Source organism: Aspergillus luchuensis, chromosome 1, assembly GCF_016861625.1.
Source record: "Aspergillus luchuensis IFO 4308 DNA, chromosome 1, nearly complete sequence".
Lineage (NCBI taxonomy): Eukaryota > Fungi > Ascomycota > Eurotiomycetes > Eurotiales > Aspergillaceae > Aspergillus > Aspergillus luchuensis.
In genome coordinates, this window is record NC_054849.1 from 1,285,101 (window position 1) to 1,300,456 (window position 15,356).

Genomic DNA, 15,356 nt, shown 5'->3' on the forward strand with positions numbered 1-15,356 from the left:
TTTGAGTAGAATTAGACAAGTACTAATATACAATTTTGCTGCTACTAGTAATAGCCTGGTATCTAGTGGGGATTGACGCGATTCACACCTAGTAGTACTCTATACACGAGAGTACCGCACCATCTCTCTGGCCAACTCCAACACATTCCACCCCGACTTCTCCTCCTCTGCTCTCACCTCCACCTCCATCACCTCCTTACACATCCCCGCTGTATGAGTGACAGCTCTCTGGCGCTGCTGCTGCACCTTCCACCCGCGCACCACCCATAGACACAACGCCGCTGCTACAAACACCATCCCTGCGAAGATCTGCACCTGTCGATACGCCTCCATCCCCTGTTCCGGTCGTCGCAGTGCTTGCGCAATGGCCTCTCCTGCTGCCCCGGGTCCTACCAGCACCAACCACAGGATACTGAGAGCCCCAGGTAGATCCTGCAACCCGATCACCTCCACAAACACGGGGGCCACGGTAGCAAAGAATGTCCCCGAGACCATGCCTCCCATTACTGCGAACAGACAGCACACGGCCATACTCCGAGCGGGAATCCAGATAGCGAAGCAGAACACCGCACATACCAGGGACAGAGCTGTCGCCACGTTCAGCCGACCCAGTCTGTCACTGAATAAGCCGATAAGAGGCCGGCCGATCCCCTGTCCCAGGTTATGTAGCGCGCCGACAACGCTGCTCTGGCGCGCGGTCAACCCGATAGAAATGGCAAAGTTGGGTAGACTGAAGTTGATGGAGACGAAGCCAAAGGTGCTGAAGATGGCCCAGCCGATAAGAAGCAAGAACTCGGATTTCTTTAGCAGAGGAAAGTTGAATGCGACATGACGGCTGGCGGTGGCTTTGTTGCGGTCGCGGAGGAAGGCCGCGCACACGAGGTTCACGACCAAAGAGATGATGGCTAATGTTCGGAATGTCCAGGGGAGACCGAGATTCTCGATCATCGCTTCAATTCCAAGGGAGTAAATGAGACCACCGGTTCCGGCACCAGCGGCGGGAATGGCGTTTGCAACGCTGCTCTTCTTGTCGAACCACTGGGGTGGAACGCCAAGGTAGGTCATGTAGATGATGCCCATGCCGACGCCGAAGCAGACGCCCTCTGTAAGAAAGAGCTGCCATACGCGGGTGGTGAAGGAAGCGAGGATCAGTCCGGCTGTTTGGATGATGATTCCCGTGATAATTGTCGCGTGGGTGCCGTATCGGCGGATGAGGAACACGGTGACGGGTGCCATCAGGTAGGCGCAGCCGATGGCGAGACCGCCGATGAAGGCGTAGGCGAGTGAACTCGTGCCGGGGTAGATGTTGTTGTCCATGTAGTAGGACAAAAAGACGCCATAACTCTGGTGCAGTTAGAAGATCTGTTGCCGTCTGGCTAGTAGCTCTACTGCAGTGAACTCACCCCATTGATACCCCAGGTGTGAACTTGTAGCCAGAACACGCACGCAACGATCACCCATCCATATCCGCCATCTGGGGCGGCATCGATGTCAATGCTCAACTTGGGATTTGTGACCGAATCATTGCTCTCATGGTCACCATTGTCCGTAGAAATATAGTCCTCGGATGACTTGGTGTTTGTTGTTTCTTGGGTTGTCTGAGTTGACTCCATCGGACCTGGTGATAAGACAGGGGATAATCACCAAACACAAGAAAAACCAAGCACTTTCCAAGTCCCAACCGGAAAATTTATATAACACTTCCAACGTAATGGGGGAGCACGATACACGCACGGCATTCTAGCTATCAATTCTCCCAAGGCCAAAGAGAGCACTACCAGCGGGGCACTGGAATGCGGCCGATCCCCAACAGGGAAGAGTGCCACGCTGGGCAAAAGCTTTCCCCAACTCCGATCAAATCTCGACCCGGAGAAATACATGATCTATCCATCGCCAATCGCAAGGGAGGCAACAAAACGGGTTGCTTGCGCAATGTACCAAAGTGACCGGATTTTCCCAGGCCTATCTTGCCCTTGTTGGTGATGCGGTATGGGATGCGAAGAATGCTGCTGCAAATCCTCCATCTGGAGTAACGGCATCCCTTGCGTGACTTGCTCGTTCGGGGTGTTGATCGTCCGGTGGAAACCAGATGATTGAGGATGAAACGGTGATCAACTTATAACGAGGCACCAACGTGTTCTGTGGATGATCGCTGGAAGACGATCTTGTTGGGGAGCTTAGCAGGAGTTTCTGCTTATATCAAGGCACATCATCTTTTGAGTGCTTATTATGCAGCGTTGCCCAGCCTTTGTTGACTATGAAGTCATCACTGCAGCCTGGCGAGAAAAATGCGACGATCTCCACTAGTTGTTGAACCGGAAAAGCATCGACAGAAAGACCAATTGGACAAGTGGTAGTCTTAAGTCTGGCGATAAGACGCCACCCCTAGATGCTGGCTGGAATGGTACCGTGATGTCGGTGGCGGGGACAGGTTATAGATAGCTCACGCTGTGTACCCTGAAGCTAGAAAAGGACTTGTAAGGTCAGTCTGAAGTTGGAAACTGGTTTATCTCGATCAAGTCGCATGAGCACTGGCTAAATAGGGGTTGAATAAGCTGCATAAGCTTTTGGCACGGATAGTTGGATCATGGGTTTTGGTCAGGGAGATGTTTGTTGAAGGAAGGGTCGATCTGCGATGACGAAGAGAGCTTCCCCGGCTGTGGACCATGTGCCTTGGATTCGCTGGATACAATTTCCCTGATAATTGCGTACATTCTAGCGGCGCCGCCATCTGCCACTATTACTAACCTTGAATTACATCTTCGTATGCTCTAAAATCAGTCTCGTATACACGCAAATTCATCTGATATAAATAAGAAAGATGGGTGTGACAACGGACATATTCGAAAATATGCCACTACCATTTGGATAGATATGGAAGAAAATGCTCATGCTTAGCTGTCTGTCCGTATAACTGTTTCCTCCAATTTCTACCACCATTCAGAGACTGGCAGCTCCCGTCAGCGTCTAGAAATAATAAATGAGGGATCATCCACCTCGATGTCTTTATTAGACAGCGACGGAGATTGACGGTTCACGTATCAATGACAGATAGTGTAGGAATCTAACATAACCTTCCTAGACAGGACGACTCGATGTATATAAAGCCTCTGTGCCACGATTCTAACTTGATTTGGACACATATTCTCCACAACACGACACTATCAATAGCATTAGCTCTAACCAGTCCAAAAAAAAAGACATCCTACACCAATGGATAATACGTGCGAGGGCTGTGTTGGTGGTCTAGAATTCTGGGGCTGTGGGTGTGAAACTCACCATATTTATAAAGAATATGAGAGTTGCACTGCTTCCCCAAAGCATAAATGCCATGAAGTAACTAAGGTATCCTGCAGTAATCCAGATGGGCCTGGTTGCAATGAACATGATGGCAAGGATGGCTTGACCACTTCATCGCATGAGATAGTTGAAGATCAAGAAATTGCCTGTCCACTCTGTATTCATCCTTCCGGTATGAGCAAAATGATATTGAGGCGTGTAGAAGATCCGAAGACTAATAATACCTAGATAATGGTGATGAGAAGATCTCGCCTGATAGAAGCAGAGGACTCAGGTTCTTTACAAATTGGTTTGCTCGGAGGAACAAGAAAGAACAATAATAGTCTGTGATTGTGGGTGTCAATGAGAGTCTGGGACCATCACGAGAAGCCATCTTTGTGGCAGGTGAATGTTGTAACATCACTAATGGTCCTGAGTCAAATAAACTGACATCTTACACTTATGACATCCGTTCAATACTGTCTAGTAACAGCCCATGAGTTTACTTACAAGAGACTGTTATGGATTTGTTGTTAGCTTGATCATTTGCCTATTGTATTTGCAATATAAAACGCTTTCTGTCTACGTTGTTATATTGTAGCTATTGTAGTAGAATCTATTATGTAGCTACTACTGACACTGAATAACGGTAATCTATACGAAGAATAACTGAGACAGAGTTTGGTGAATCAATGCAAATATAGATCAGCACGTGCACCCACCTGTATAGAAAAAGGAAGGCACGAGTGGCTATTGTTTGTGGAGTCACTCTACTCTTTGCTCTACCTCAGGGAACAACAGAATAATCTGAGTCTATTGCCTTTTGTCTATACCCGACAGCGATAACCCACCCCCCCCGAAAAAGCACTGCAACCCAGAACTATGAACCAGCCTGATTTAAGAGAGTATCGGGAGTACTGTCCTCCTGAAGTCAAGCGTGTGATTGCGTCAGGTGGAAGTGCATGGATAGGAGAAGTTGATGAGACTACAGTCCTGAAGTATCCTCTTGCGCTTGGCGATACGGATGTGAGTCGGCTCGACACAGAGAGACGCCTCCTTGAGATTGTCGGACATCATGAGCATATTATCAGAGTGAAAGGATTCACAGACAACGGCTTATATCTGGAGCGTGCGATCAACGGGAACCTAGATGACTACTATCTCAGACCAGCACATCCACATCCACCTCCATCCCTCGAGCAGAGGCTAAATTGGTGCCAAGAAATAGCCGAAGCAGTTGCATGGGTTCACAGTAGGGGAGTTATCCATTGTGATATACAGCCCAGAAATATCCTTCTGGATGAAGGGTTACGCACGAAGCTAGCTGACTTCCAAGGGAAGCATCTGTCAGAGAATGGCAGCGTGCTTCTTGATGGGTGGAGCGGAGAGCCTTGCAGGTTTTATTGCCCTCGTCGCGACCCCTTTGACGCGGATGTGCAAACAGATCTCTTTGCCCTGGGATGCACTATCTATTTTATTATGATGGGGCATGACATGTTTCCTGACATCGTTGATGGAGAAGATGCGTGGTTTGAAAGAGTCGAGCATAGGTTTGCATCGCAGCAATTCCCAGAGGATACGCATGCTTGCAGTGAAATCACTCGCAAATGCTGGCACAAGGAGTACGACTCTGCCGATGATTTGCTTCTGGATTTGGAGGTTATCCGAGAGGAATTATTCGGCGCTGACAGTTGTTGAGCACGCTAAAGTGTCTGCTGCACAAGATCAACTTTGAGACAGCACTCTATAGCTTTATACAGGAATGCTCATCTCTCATGTTGAAGCCAAGCCGGCGTTTGTGCCAAGTAGATGGCAACGGCACCTCCCAGGTCTGTCATCAATGCAGATTTATACTAGATAGATAATCTTGACTTGATACTTCGGTCACTTCATGAGCATTGTAGCATAAATCGACCATTATGTGTCACGTGACCATTGTACCCTGCGGTACCCGCAACGAGAAGTCCCAATGACCCTATTCGGAACCTTTCTATGGAAACATATGCGACAAATGGTCAGCTGCGATGCTCACAAACATAATGACTTCAATTTGTTGAGCAGAAACATTGTTTCTATATGCTGCTGCTCATCCAGCAGAACATGATGTGATCGGTCGCTTATCAATACTCCGTGAGCTAAGCCTGAATCCTGCAGCTGCTATACGCAAGTTGACTCATCGGAGGTCCGGTTATCTCCCCGGCGATAACAACGAGCTTCATCCATCCCCATCCGCCATTTCAATATCAACACACATTGCTCGCTACGCCGGGAAAGCGCGGGTTACACAACCCCTCCTTCCCTTCGCACAATGGATTCCAAACTAGATCTGGAGTCGTCGCGCGGCTACGCAACCTCAGCTGCGAAGCCAAAACCTCACTCTTCTCTGGCGCGCAACATGGGACGCGTGCTTCTGACCTTTGTTCTTGCGTGCTTTTTGGTCACTTTGACCAATGCGCGCCGATGCACTCACCCACAACCCGCACAGTCGCGAGTGGACAAAATTCTGTCGGAGACCCCGTTGATAGGTGAGTAGCTTGGTTTAAATACCTACAATTGCCTTATCTAACGACCACAGACGGCCATGATGATCTACCCATCTTCATCCGCGAAATTTTCGGAAATCATATCTACAGCGATGATTTCAAAATCCCTTTCACCGAGGGCAATTTGCTGGGGCATGTCGATCTGCCACGCCTCGCTGAGGGCAAAGTAGGCGGCACTTTCTGGAGTGTCTTTGTGGAGTGTCCGAAGAATTGGAGCGATTTCTCCGACGCAACCTATGCAACGAGTACGATAGTCACGATACCTCCGTGTGTTTCTTACTAATATTTTTTGTTCAGGTGTCCGCCAGACTATCGAACAGGTAGATGTCATGTTGCGCCTGCAACAAGCCTACCCCGATGTCTTTTCTGAGCCACCCAATGGGACGACTGCCCTTCAAGCCTTCAAGGAAGGAAAGATCATTTCCCCGCTTGGGATGGAAGGCCTTCATTCGATCGGAAATTCCCTAGCTCACTTGCGAAACTTCTATGATCGCGGCGTGGCATATGCAACTCTCACTCATAACTGCCACAATCGCTATGCTGATGCAGCGCTTGTCGAAATACCCGGCGGCATCAAGAAGGCAGACCCGGTCTGGCATGGAGTGAGCGAGGCCGGTAAGGATCTTGTCTTCGAGATGAACAGGCTTGGCATGATAGTCGACTTGTCTCACGTTAGTGTGGATACTATGCGGGACGTCTTAGGCGCTGGAAAAGATGATTGGGCTGGTAGCCGCGCTCCTGTGATGTTCAGTCACAGCTCCGCGTACGCGGTCTGCCCCCATCCCCGCAACGTCCCGGACGATGTTCTGGAGCTGGTCAAAAAGCGTAACTCGATTGTGATGGTCAACTTCTCCCCAGACTTTATTTCGTGTACTGCTTCCGACGATCCGAACGACCTGCCTGAGCTTGATCCAGAGAATGCAACTCTGGAGCACGTAGTGGACCACATAATGTACATTGGAAACCTGATTGGATTCGATCATGTTGGAATGGGAAGCGATTTTGACGGTATCCCTACTGTTCCGCGTGGACTCGAGGACGTGTCCAAATATCCGGACCTGATCGCTGAGCTGCTGAAACGCGGAGTTAGTGACGAGGATGCAAGCAAAATTGCTGGTGGGAACTTGCTGCGGGTGTGGAGAGATGTTGATCAGGTTGCCCTCCAGATGCAGGCTGAGGGTGCGCTTCCGGTTGAGGATGAGTTGTCCTGACATGGGTGTGCGCATAATGCGGGCCTCTCGGACTAGTCTTTTACGTAGAGAAAACCGGGAAATAGCCATGGCAGATAACAATAAAGAACAATTTAAATTAGTAGCCTTGACACCACATTAGAGCCCCCTGAAGAACTGACTTCATATAAGCGAACAGAGTACTAGAGCTGCTCTAATAATTGATCAACCACGGACATCTCTTCGTATGCCACTGGCGGCACAAAGCGCACTTGAAAGCGCCAGGAGCGGCTACCGCTGTATTCAGTATATACTATAACATCTTCAATCAGAGATCCTACCGTGCAAGTAATCAAACTCATCTGGTCTGACGGCCACAGGGGGATTAGAAATATGTTGGAAGGTGCCTGAGCCCGAGCCAGATGTCGAGGAAGACTGCTAGCTCAGTGTTAACATTTACTAGTAGAAGAGTACGACTTATACGTCTCACGTACAGGCTCTTCCTTGTGGACGTCATGCACTGATTTCTCTTTGTTCGTCTTTGAACTGTCGTTCTTGGCTTGAGGATTAACCTCTGGTAGTTCGGAGCTGGATTGTATGCTAGTCAATAATAAAGCGATTAAGTATAATCAAGACAACTAAGTGACTGCTCACTTACGGTTCCACTCCTGGTGCCATTTTTGAAATCTGCATTAGTGAAGAGCTAACTCCTGAGGGACATCAGAGGGGCTTATGGAGTATAACCTGCTACTACTTGTCAGTATTGAATCATACTCTTGGCGCTTGCCCATTCACGTCACCAGCCGGAAGCTATATCGTCCCAAAGAAAGTAAGAAGCATCAGATGAAGGGCCTGCCAGCAGTCACTTTTTATCTTTGAGATGTCTTTTCACTCTTTACTGATAGGTGGGTACTTCTTGATTTATCCTGAGCAAGCCCGAAGTGACCATATCTGTAAATTGCAGAGGCTTCACCTTGCACAGAATAGTGAATATACTACCTCGAGCATCATATGGGTATCGTCAAATGCTACCACTGCTAAATGTAGGCAAAATGTGCGTGGTTTGGAAAAATCATACATACACCTATCAACTGGAACTCCTAAAGTGCATATGCGTTGGTCAATATTGTCGGCATCTACCGAAAGATAATGGCAGAAAGAGCAGTATATTAACCGGTATTACCCGGCTAGAGCTGAAGAGATTTCCAAACATGCACTAAGCAACAGCCCTTAAATTACCCTTTGCTACCTAGGTAACTTGTGTCCTTTATATAAAGCATTACTACAGCCTGTGAATATCAGCATAGACATGGACCTGTCTACTGAATCAGAATATAGGGAGGACCTACCCCCTGGGGGTAATTAATCAAAAGCCCGTAACTTGACGTTTATGGCTGCATCTCATGACATCCAGTTGTTCGAGTTCAAGAAACCAGATTATTCTTATACATTTCTAGATACGACGAAAGAGTGAGTTTAAACTACTTACCATCGTACGCTTTTCATCGTCTCTACTTTATATATATGCTACAGGTTGCAGTAATCAGTCTTTCGCGTCATTGAAGAAAGTACTGTTAAACTATCAACATGGACTAGTGGAAGAGCTACAGTCATCTAGACAGAGAGAGTTAAAGAAGGGTTCCTAGGTCTACCTCCATGCTAATATAGGGCCCTATACATAGCACCCCCGAGCAGTATTTCGATCACTCGGTATTATGCCCCGATATCAGCTGTCTGTGTGTGAAGGGATGCTAATATAGACTTTAGAAGATATTCTTCGAGCACGAAGCCACTGTACATTGGATCGCCTTCTATGAGTATACTAGTAAACTTTTAATAAAACATACTAGGAACTTCCACCGCCGCCCCCGTTGCCCCCGAGAACTGTATGTTGACGCAATTGGGGAATGGATACAAGGAAGACAAGTACTGATTCAATGAACAGCCCTCACCTATTACACTACCATCACGCTCTCCAACGCCTCCACCTGTATGTTTGAATCACTGTTTATAGGGTGCTAAAGTCGAAGGTGTTGATAAAACTGTCAGCCGCCTCCACCTCCGTCACCGGCTACTTTTTCATCAGGTGCTCAATTGTCTTATTCATTTGTATGTTGAAAGCACTTTTATGGGGTGCTAAGAGAGGAAGTATTAATGCCACTATTAGCCTCCTCCACCACCTCCAACGCCTCCTCCGCCTTCGCCTCCGCCAACCACCCGCCGTCGCCATAGTACGCCATTCTAGAAAGAGACTTTCAATTGAGCCGATTAAAAAAGTAACAGCAAAGAGTTCTCAGCTAAAAATCGAAACGTCAGCGCATGAGCTACAGTGAAAACGGGATCGCATTTGGCGAAACACATCCATAGGGCCATCAACGCAGATAAGAATATCGATTCACGCATGCTAGGAAGCCCGTCGGGAACGAGGAGTCTATAGGAATTCGATGTTAAAGACATGCAGTCAAGCTTTGCCAGTATGGCTCATTGACGGTAGCACTTCCGGGCCGTCTGATGGGGTTTCATGGTTACTTCTCAGACCCATGAATGCCGAGTTCTGTCAAAACACTGACATTACTTATGGGGATACATACAGGTATCAACTCAGAGGCCATATATCTTAGATTGTTTGACACTAATAAAAGTTTATATTGTAATAGATCTCTTCCAATATCAAAATTTCTTCAACTCTGATTAGGTTAATCTTTTCGGCTTCGGTCTGACCATCTGATACTGTTGCAGTTGATTTTGACCCTGTCACATGTGGGTGCCCGACCACGTCATCATGTGGCTGTGAGCCTAGGATTTTGTCAGCCCGACTAGATAACTAGGCTGGATAAATAGTTAACGAAGAATCATCTCACAAGTGCTGGGTCAAATTATTACAAGTATTACACGTTCAACAAGCTTAGTACGAACTACAAAGCGATTTTTTACATCTGTCAAATGGCGCAAGCTTTCACCTATTCTCCTTTGGATCCGTCCTCTAAATGTATTAGGCTTCTTGAATTACTGCCATCTGGACCTTCTGAAACAGTTCGCTGCAAACTACATGTTGTCGACCGAACCTGCTGTCCATCTTACGTTGCTTTATCATATACCTGGGGTTCTCCGCAGAACAGGCAACCAATCGATTTGGATGATATGGAGTTTCATGTGCAAGAAAATCTTTGGAACTTCCTGAGTACCATGAACTTATGCCGGAGATGGCAGCTCTTCTGGATCGACGCAATATGTATTGATCAGTCCAGTATTTCGGAGCGAAATCACCAAGTCAACATGATGAGGGATATATATGCCGGAGCAGAACTTACGGTGGTATGGCTAGGCCAAGCCACTGATTCCAGTGACCTCGCTATTAGATATATCGCAAATCCAGGTTTACCAGCTCAAGAAACCAGATCAGCCTTGGAGGAAGCATTACAAAGTCTACTAGAGAAACCATATTGGAGTCGAATATGGATTGTCCAAGAGCTCATGCTCGCAAAAGACGTCATGTTTTACTGCGGCACAAAAAGCTTTGGTTGGCATCAGTTGGCATCTCTTCGCCAGAAGATAAAAACCCATGTCGTGCACCATGATTCATTGGGTATCTCAAAATGTACAGGTTCGGTGATGATCGCGCAGAAAATGCTCTGGGATAACCTTCCTCCAAATGACCAGCACTTACCCCTCTCGGACTTACTGATGACTTATGGAAGGCACAAAAGTTCAGATATAAGGGATAAAGTGTATGCACTGCTTGGTCTTGCTTCGGAAAACTCAGTCCAGGCGAACTACAATCTATCAGTGGAAGATATATATATCGAGGTATTGGAGGCAATATGCAAAGAGAGAAATCCCAGATATCAGCTCTCCACCATCGAAAATACGTTACAGGAAATGTTGGGTTTGCCGATGGGCCTCAGAAGACCACAGATTTCGAGAGGCGATCCTATACCTGCAGATGCCTTTGCGATAAGGGTACTGGAGTTACGGCGGCAAATGCTTGGCAATACACACCCCCATGTTCTTGAAGGAATGGCCAGTCTCGTACAGTTATACAGTGAGCAGGGCCGACCAAAGTAAGTTGACCCAATCGCAATTGAGGTACCGCAGATACAAGGATAAAGATTTGCTCAGTTGATATTTTAGGCTATTTCAACCTCGGCATACTGCACTAAATAAGGCTGAGCACTTAGGAGATGAAGTATTACAGCTGCAACAAGAAGTACTTGGTAAAAAACATCCTAGGACTCTTCAGAGCATGACAAATCTCATGTCAATTTATCTTCAGCAAGTCAGGCTTGATGAGGCTAAAAAATTAGGAGATGAAGTATTACAGCTGCAAAAAGAAGTACTTGGTGAAAAACATTCCAGTACTCTTCAAAGTATGGTAAATCTTGTGCTTATTTACCATGACCAAGGCAGGCTTAGGGAATGTGAAGAGATGTTGGATCAAATTTTTCAAAACAGGGCAAATCTTGTGGCAGTATACCGCGAGCAAGACAAGCTTAAAGAAGCCGAGAACATATGGGGCGAAGTGTTTGAACAAGTGTTTGAACGCATAAAGGGCATGGTGTGGATATACCGCAGGCAAGGCAAGCGTAAGGAGGCTGAGGAATTGAGAGACAAGATGTTACAGCTGAAAAAAGAAATATATGGTGAGAATCATCCTGCTTTTCTTGATAGCAGAAATTTCTTTGCAAGGATATTGGCCCGACAGGGAAGCTAAGGGGATGTTTTAGAACATGGCAAGACTTACATGAATATATATTGAGCAAGACAAGCTTAAAGAGGCTAAGAACATAGAGAGTGAAGTATTTATAACTACAAAGAGGTCTACTTAATAAGAAATCTTCTGGTACTCTACAAAGCCTGGTATACCTTGTGTGAATATTGTCAGTAAGGCAGGCTTGCGATGGGCAGAAATATGGGGAGGGCGGCCGAAGCTTTCCCGGTTGAGGAGAATAGCTTAGTGATGTTTTGAATCGACACTGGATTCTGTTGACATTGAATCTTCATATACCGACCTTATCCAGTATCAATAAAAATGGTTGCAAATCAATCTGGTGATGATTTGTATGTCACGTAGCTAGACAGCCTCTTTTCCCACAATACGATCTTTGTTTGATAGTGTTTCTCCTATAGCCAAATTCGGTTAGAACTACTACCATATCCAGCGGTCCAACCATCTACCGTGGACTAGCTATTCTATGATTTAGCAGTTATCAGTGCATCACATTGATATTGAACTTGTATGTAGAATCTCATGTCATCAGAAATAACTAATAACGTTAGGATCAATCTTATTGAACTACGAATGAGAAGCATTGACACTATCCGGAACAACTTGTGCCCATACATATATAGTATATTATTAATACCCGGGAGCTCAGCCAAAAGGGCAACCATCCGACTAATCTAATACAGGGATATCGGAAATTGGTGTCACCACATCTTACTCTTCCTTTCTTATTGGAACTCTTATTAGTGACCAAGCCAAACCTGTAATAACATCGTATTAGAAATAATATAATATATTATTTCAACTATTCTAGATACAAGATCTCTTGGCTCAGATTCTTGAACACACCCCCGTCTGCCAAAGTACCTTCCTTAACAGGCAGTTCAGTGCGGGAGCCAATCAGGGGCCTCGCCGCTGGAGCCAAAAATTTCCTCGAAAATCCCGAGGAAGTTCATCCATCCTACCCCAGAACTACTTACTATCAAGCATTGACCTCTATCTCTAGAGAAGGGTCTGGACGGTGTTAGTCTCATCGAATTCGGTCCTTGCGACTCGCCTTCGCCCAAGTACCGATTCAGTCGGTTACTGCGATGTGTCCCCAGGACTCCGTCAACCCCTCCCACTACTAGTTCACCCAGTGCTCCCCGCCCATACTCTATCTGGCCCGCCTCTTTGAGCCTTCACGCGGCCACAAGGGGTCTCAGATCCCACCACTGTCACACGGAACTCGTTCGTTCGTCTTGATACACTAAACATGGAGGCATCTGCAAACGAAGGTAGTTTTGCCCGTCCTCTGCAACCTCACAAGCACTAACAGTTCATCTTCATAGGTCTTTTGGCCTTCTGGCATTCCTACCGCTTGCCTCTTCTCCTCGCTCTCGCTACCCTTGTCGTTCTCGTTCGCGCTTATCGTAAGCTGCAGCCGAAGTCCAAGATTGCTACTGCTTCCTCGATCCCGTCGTCACCTCGCAGCCATTCCCCGGAAAAACGTGAAAAGACCATCAGCCAGTCTACGGAGAAGGATGTGAAAGCCGACTCAAAGCCCTCGGTCGTGGAGAAGGACGCGTCACAAAAGCAGGCCGGTCCGAAGCGAGTCACAGGAAAGAAGCCGCTAAAGGTTGCTGGCCGGCGTAGAGGTTCTGACCAGGAACCCCCTGTCTCCTTCATTCAACCCATCATCTTCTTCGCTTCGTTGACCGCAAACACCGAGAGATATGCCCAAGTCTTGCTGGAAGATTTGCGAGCTGCTGCGCGCGATCGGGCCGATCCTGAAAATCGGGAACGAGGCCTCCTTCCCCCCCAGATTCACGACCTGTCCTATGTCGATTTCGACGACTACTTCATCAGCGCGCCGAAGCCTCCTTCGACTTCGCCAGGAACACGCTATGTCTATTGCATGCTGATCCCGACTTACAACATCGACACCATCTTGAACACCTTCCTCGGTCACCTCGACGAAACTCATCATGACTTCCGCATTGATACTGCACCTCTGTCTGGTCTCGCTGGCTATTCTGTCTTCGGATTTGGCGACAGAGAAGGATGGCCTACCGAAGAGGAAGGCTTCTGCTCACAGGCCAAGGAACTGGATCGCTGGATGGCGAAACTCACAGGTAGGAAGAGAGCCTACCCTCTTGGTTTTGGAGATGTCAAGAGCGATGCGGACTCGGCCTTGAAGGAGTGGTCCCGTGGCCTACAGGATATTCTCGGTGATATTGTCGAAAATGGCGGCCTAGGTGAAGGTGTCCCTGGTAGTGGTGATCCGCTCGAAAGTGATGAGGAGGATTTGGACGACGAAGGTTCGGACTCTGACAAGGCAAACGGTCGGAAGAGAAACAAGAATCAATCGGTGGTCGACCTGGAAGATATTAAGTTCAACTCGGACGCTGCATCCGGATCTCCTATCCCAGTGGATTTCACTACGGGTGGAAAGACTCCTGCGCCCGCCACTGAGAAAGAGATGGTGCCCAAGACCTCGCCCACCTATGCCTCTCTGACGAAGCAAGGATATACCATTGTTGGTTCGCACTCTGGCGTCAAGATCTGTCGTTGGACCAAGTCCGCCCTGCGTGGTCGTGGCTCCTGTTATAAGTTCTCATTCTACGGTATTCGCTCTCACCTGTGCATGGAGGCAACTCCTTCGCTTTCTTGCAGCAACAAATGTATCTTCTGCTGGCGTCATGGTACCAATCCTGTCGGCACCACTTGGCGTTGGAAGGTGGATGATCCGGAACTCATTTTCAATGGAGTCAAGGAAGGTCATTACAAGAAGATTAAGATGATGCGTGGTGTTCCGGGTGTGCGTGCGGAGCGATTCGCCGAGGCTATGCGGATCCGTCACTGTGCTCTCAGCTTGGTCGGCGAGCCGATCTTCTATCCCCATATTAATCGTTTCCTGGACATGCTGCACAGCGAACACATCTCCAGTTTCCTTGTCTGCAACGCCCAACACCCCGACCAGCTTGAAACGTTGCATCGGGTGACGCAACTCTATGTCTCCATCGATGCTAGTAACCGCGAGAGCCTACGTAAGATCGATCGGCCTCTGCACCGCGACTTCTGGGAACGTTTCCAGCGCTGCTTGGACATCCTCCGGGAAAAGCGTCATTACCAGCGGACGGTGTTCCGTCTTACGCTGGTCAAGGGATTCAACATCGACGATGAAGTGATCGGATATGCCAACCTGGTTGAGAAGGCTCTGCCTTGCTTTATTGAAATCAAAGGCGTGACTTACTGTGGTACCAGCACCAGCGCCGGAGCTGGACTGACGATGCAGAACGTTCCTTTTTACGAAGAGATTCAGCAATTCGTCACTTCTCTCAACGCAGAGCTAGAGCGCCGTGGTCTGAAGTATGGTATTGCCGCCGAGCATGCTCACAGTTGTTGCGCGCTCATCGCGTCCGAGCGGTTCCACGTTAATGGCAAGTGGCATTCCCGGATCGATTACGATAGGTTCTTCCAGCTCTTGGAGAAGGAGAAGGCCGACGGTACCTCGTTCACGCCGGAGGACTATATGAGAGAAACCGAGGACTGGGCGCTGTGGGGTAACGGAGGCTTCGATCCGAATGATGAGCGTGTCTACAGGAAGGGCAAGAAGAAGGCCATTCAGGCTGCTGTTGAAACCCAGGGATGATCGGCCTC

General features: G+C 47.8%; 6 protein-coding genes across 6 annotated transcripts; 4 read left to right on the forward strand and 2 right to left on the reverse strand.

Moving 5' to 3' along the window:
• Positions 1–99: 99 nt before the first annotated feature.
• Positions 100–1,613, reverse strand: AKAW2_10438A (uncharacterized protein; the record flags this gene model as incomplete). The annotated part of the gene is made up of 2 exons (XM_041687190.1): positions 100–1,344; positions 1,404–1,613. 2 exons carry the CDS (start codon positions 1,611–1,613, stop codon positions 100–102), a joined length of 1,455 nt encoding a protein of 484 aa, XP_041537158.1.
• Positions 1,614–4,161: 2,548 nt separating this feature from the next.
• AKAW2_10439S (uncharacterized protein) lies at positions 4,162–4,977 on the forward strand (the record flags this gene model as incomplete). The annotated part of the gene is made up of 1 exon (XM_041687201.1): positions 4,162–4,977. The coding sequence occupies one exon, from the start codon at positions 4,162–4,164 to the stop codon at positions 4,975–4,977; it is 816 nt and encodes a 271-aa protein (XP_041537159.1).
• Positions 4,978–5,587: 610 nt separating this feature from the next.
• AKAW2_10440S (putative dipeptidase) lies at positions 5,588–7,033 on the forward strand (the record flags this gene model as incomplete). Its single annotated transcript, XM_041687213.1, has 3 exons — positions 5,588–5,804; positions 5,855–6,067; positions 6,120–7,033. The coding sequence occupies 3 exons, from the start codon at positions 5,588–5,590 to the stop codon at positions 7,031–7,033; spliced, it is 1,344 nt and encodes a 447-aa protein (XP_041537160.1).
• AKAW2_10441A (uncharacterized protein) lies at positions 6,521–7,102 on the reverse strand (the record flags this gene model as incomplete). The annotated part of the gene is made up of 1 exon (XM_041687224.1): positions 6,521–7,102. One exon carries the CDS (start codon positions 7,100–7,102, stop codon positions 6,521–6,523), a length of 582 nt encoding a protein of 193 aa, XP_041537161.1.
• A 2,832-nt stretch (positions 7,103–9,934) lies between these two features.
• On the forward strand, positions 9,935–11,702 carry AKAW2_10442S (uncharacterized protein; the record flags this gene model as incomplete). The annotated part of the gene is made up of 2 exons (XM_041687235.1): positions 9,935–11,052; positions 11,123–11,702. The coding sequence occupies 2 exons, from the start codon at positions 9,935–9,937 to the stop codon at positions 11,700–11,702; spliced, it is 1,698 nt and encodes a 565-aa protein (XP_041537162.1).
• A 1,267-nt stretch (positions 11,703–12,969) lies between these two features.
• Positions 12,970–15,348, forward strand: AKAW2_10443S (flavodoxin and radical SAM domain protein; the record flags this gene model as incomplete). The annotated part of the gene is made up of 2 exons (XM_041687246.1): positions 12,970–12,991; positions 13,046–15,348. 2 exons carry the CDS (start codon positions 12,970–12,972, stop codon positions 15,346–15,348), a joined length of 2,325 nt encoding a protein of 774 aa, XP_041537163.1.
• Between the last annotated feature and the right edge of the window lie 8 nt (positions 15,349–15,356).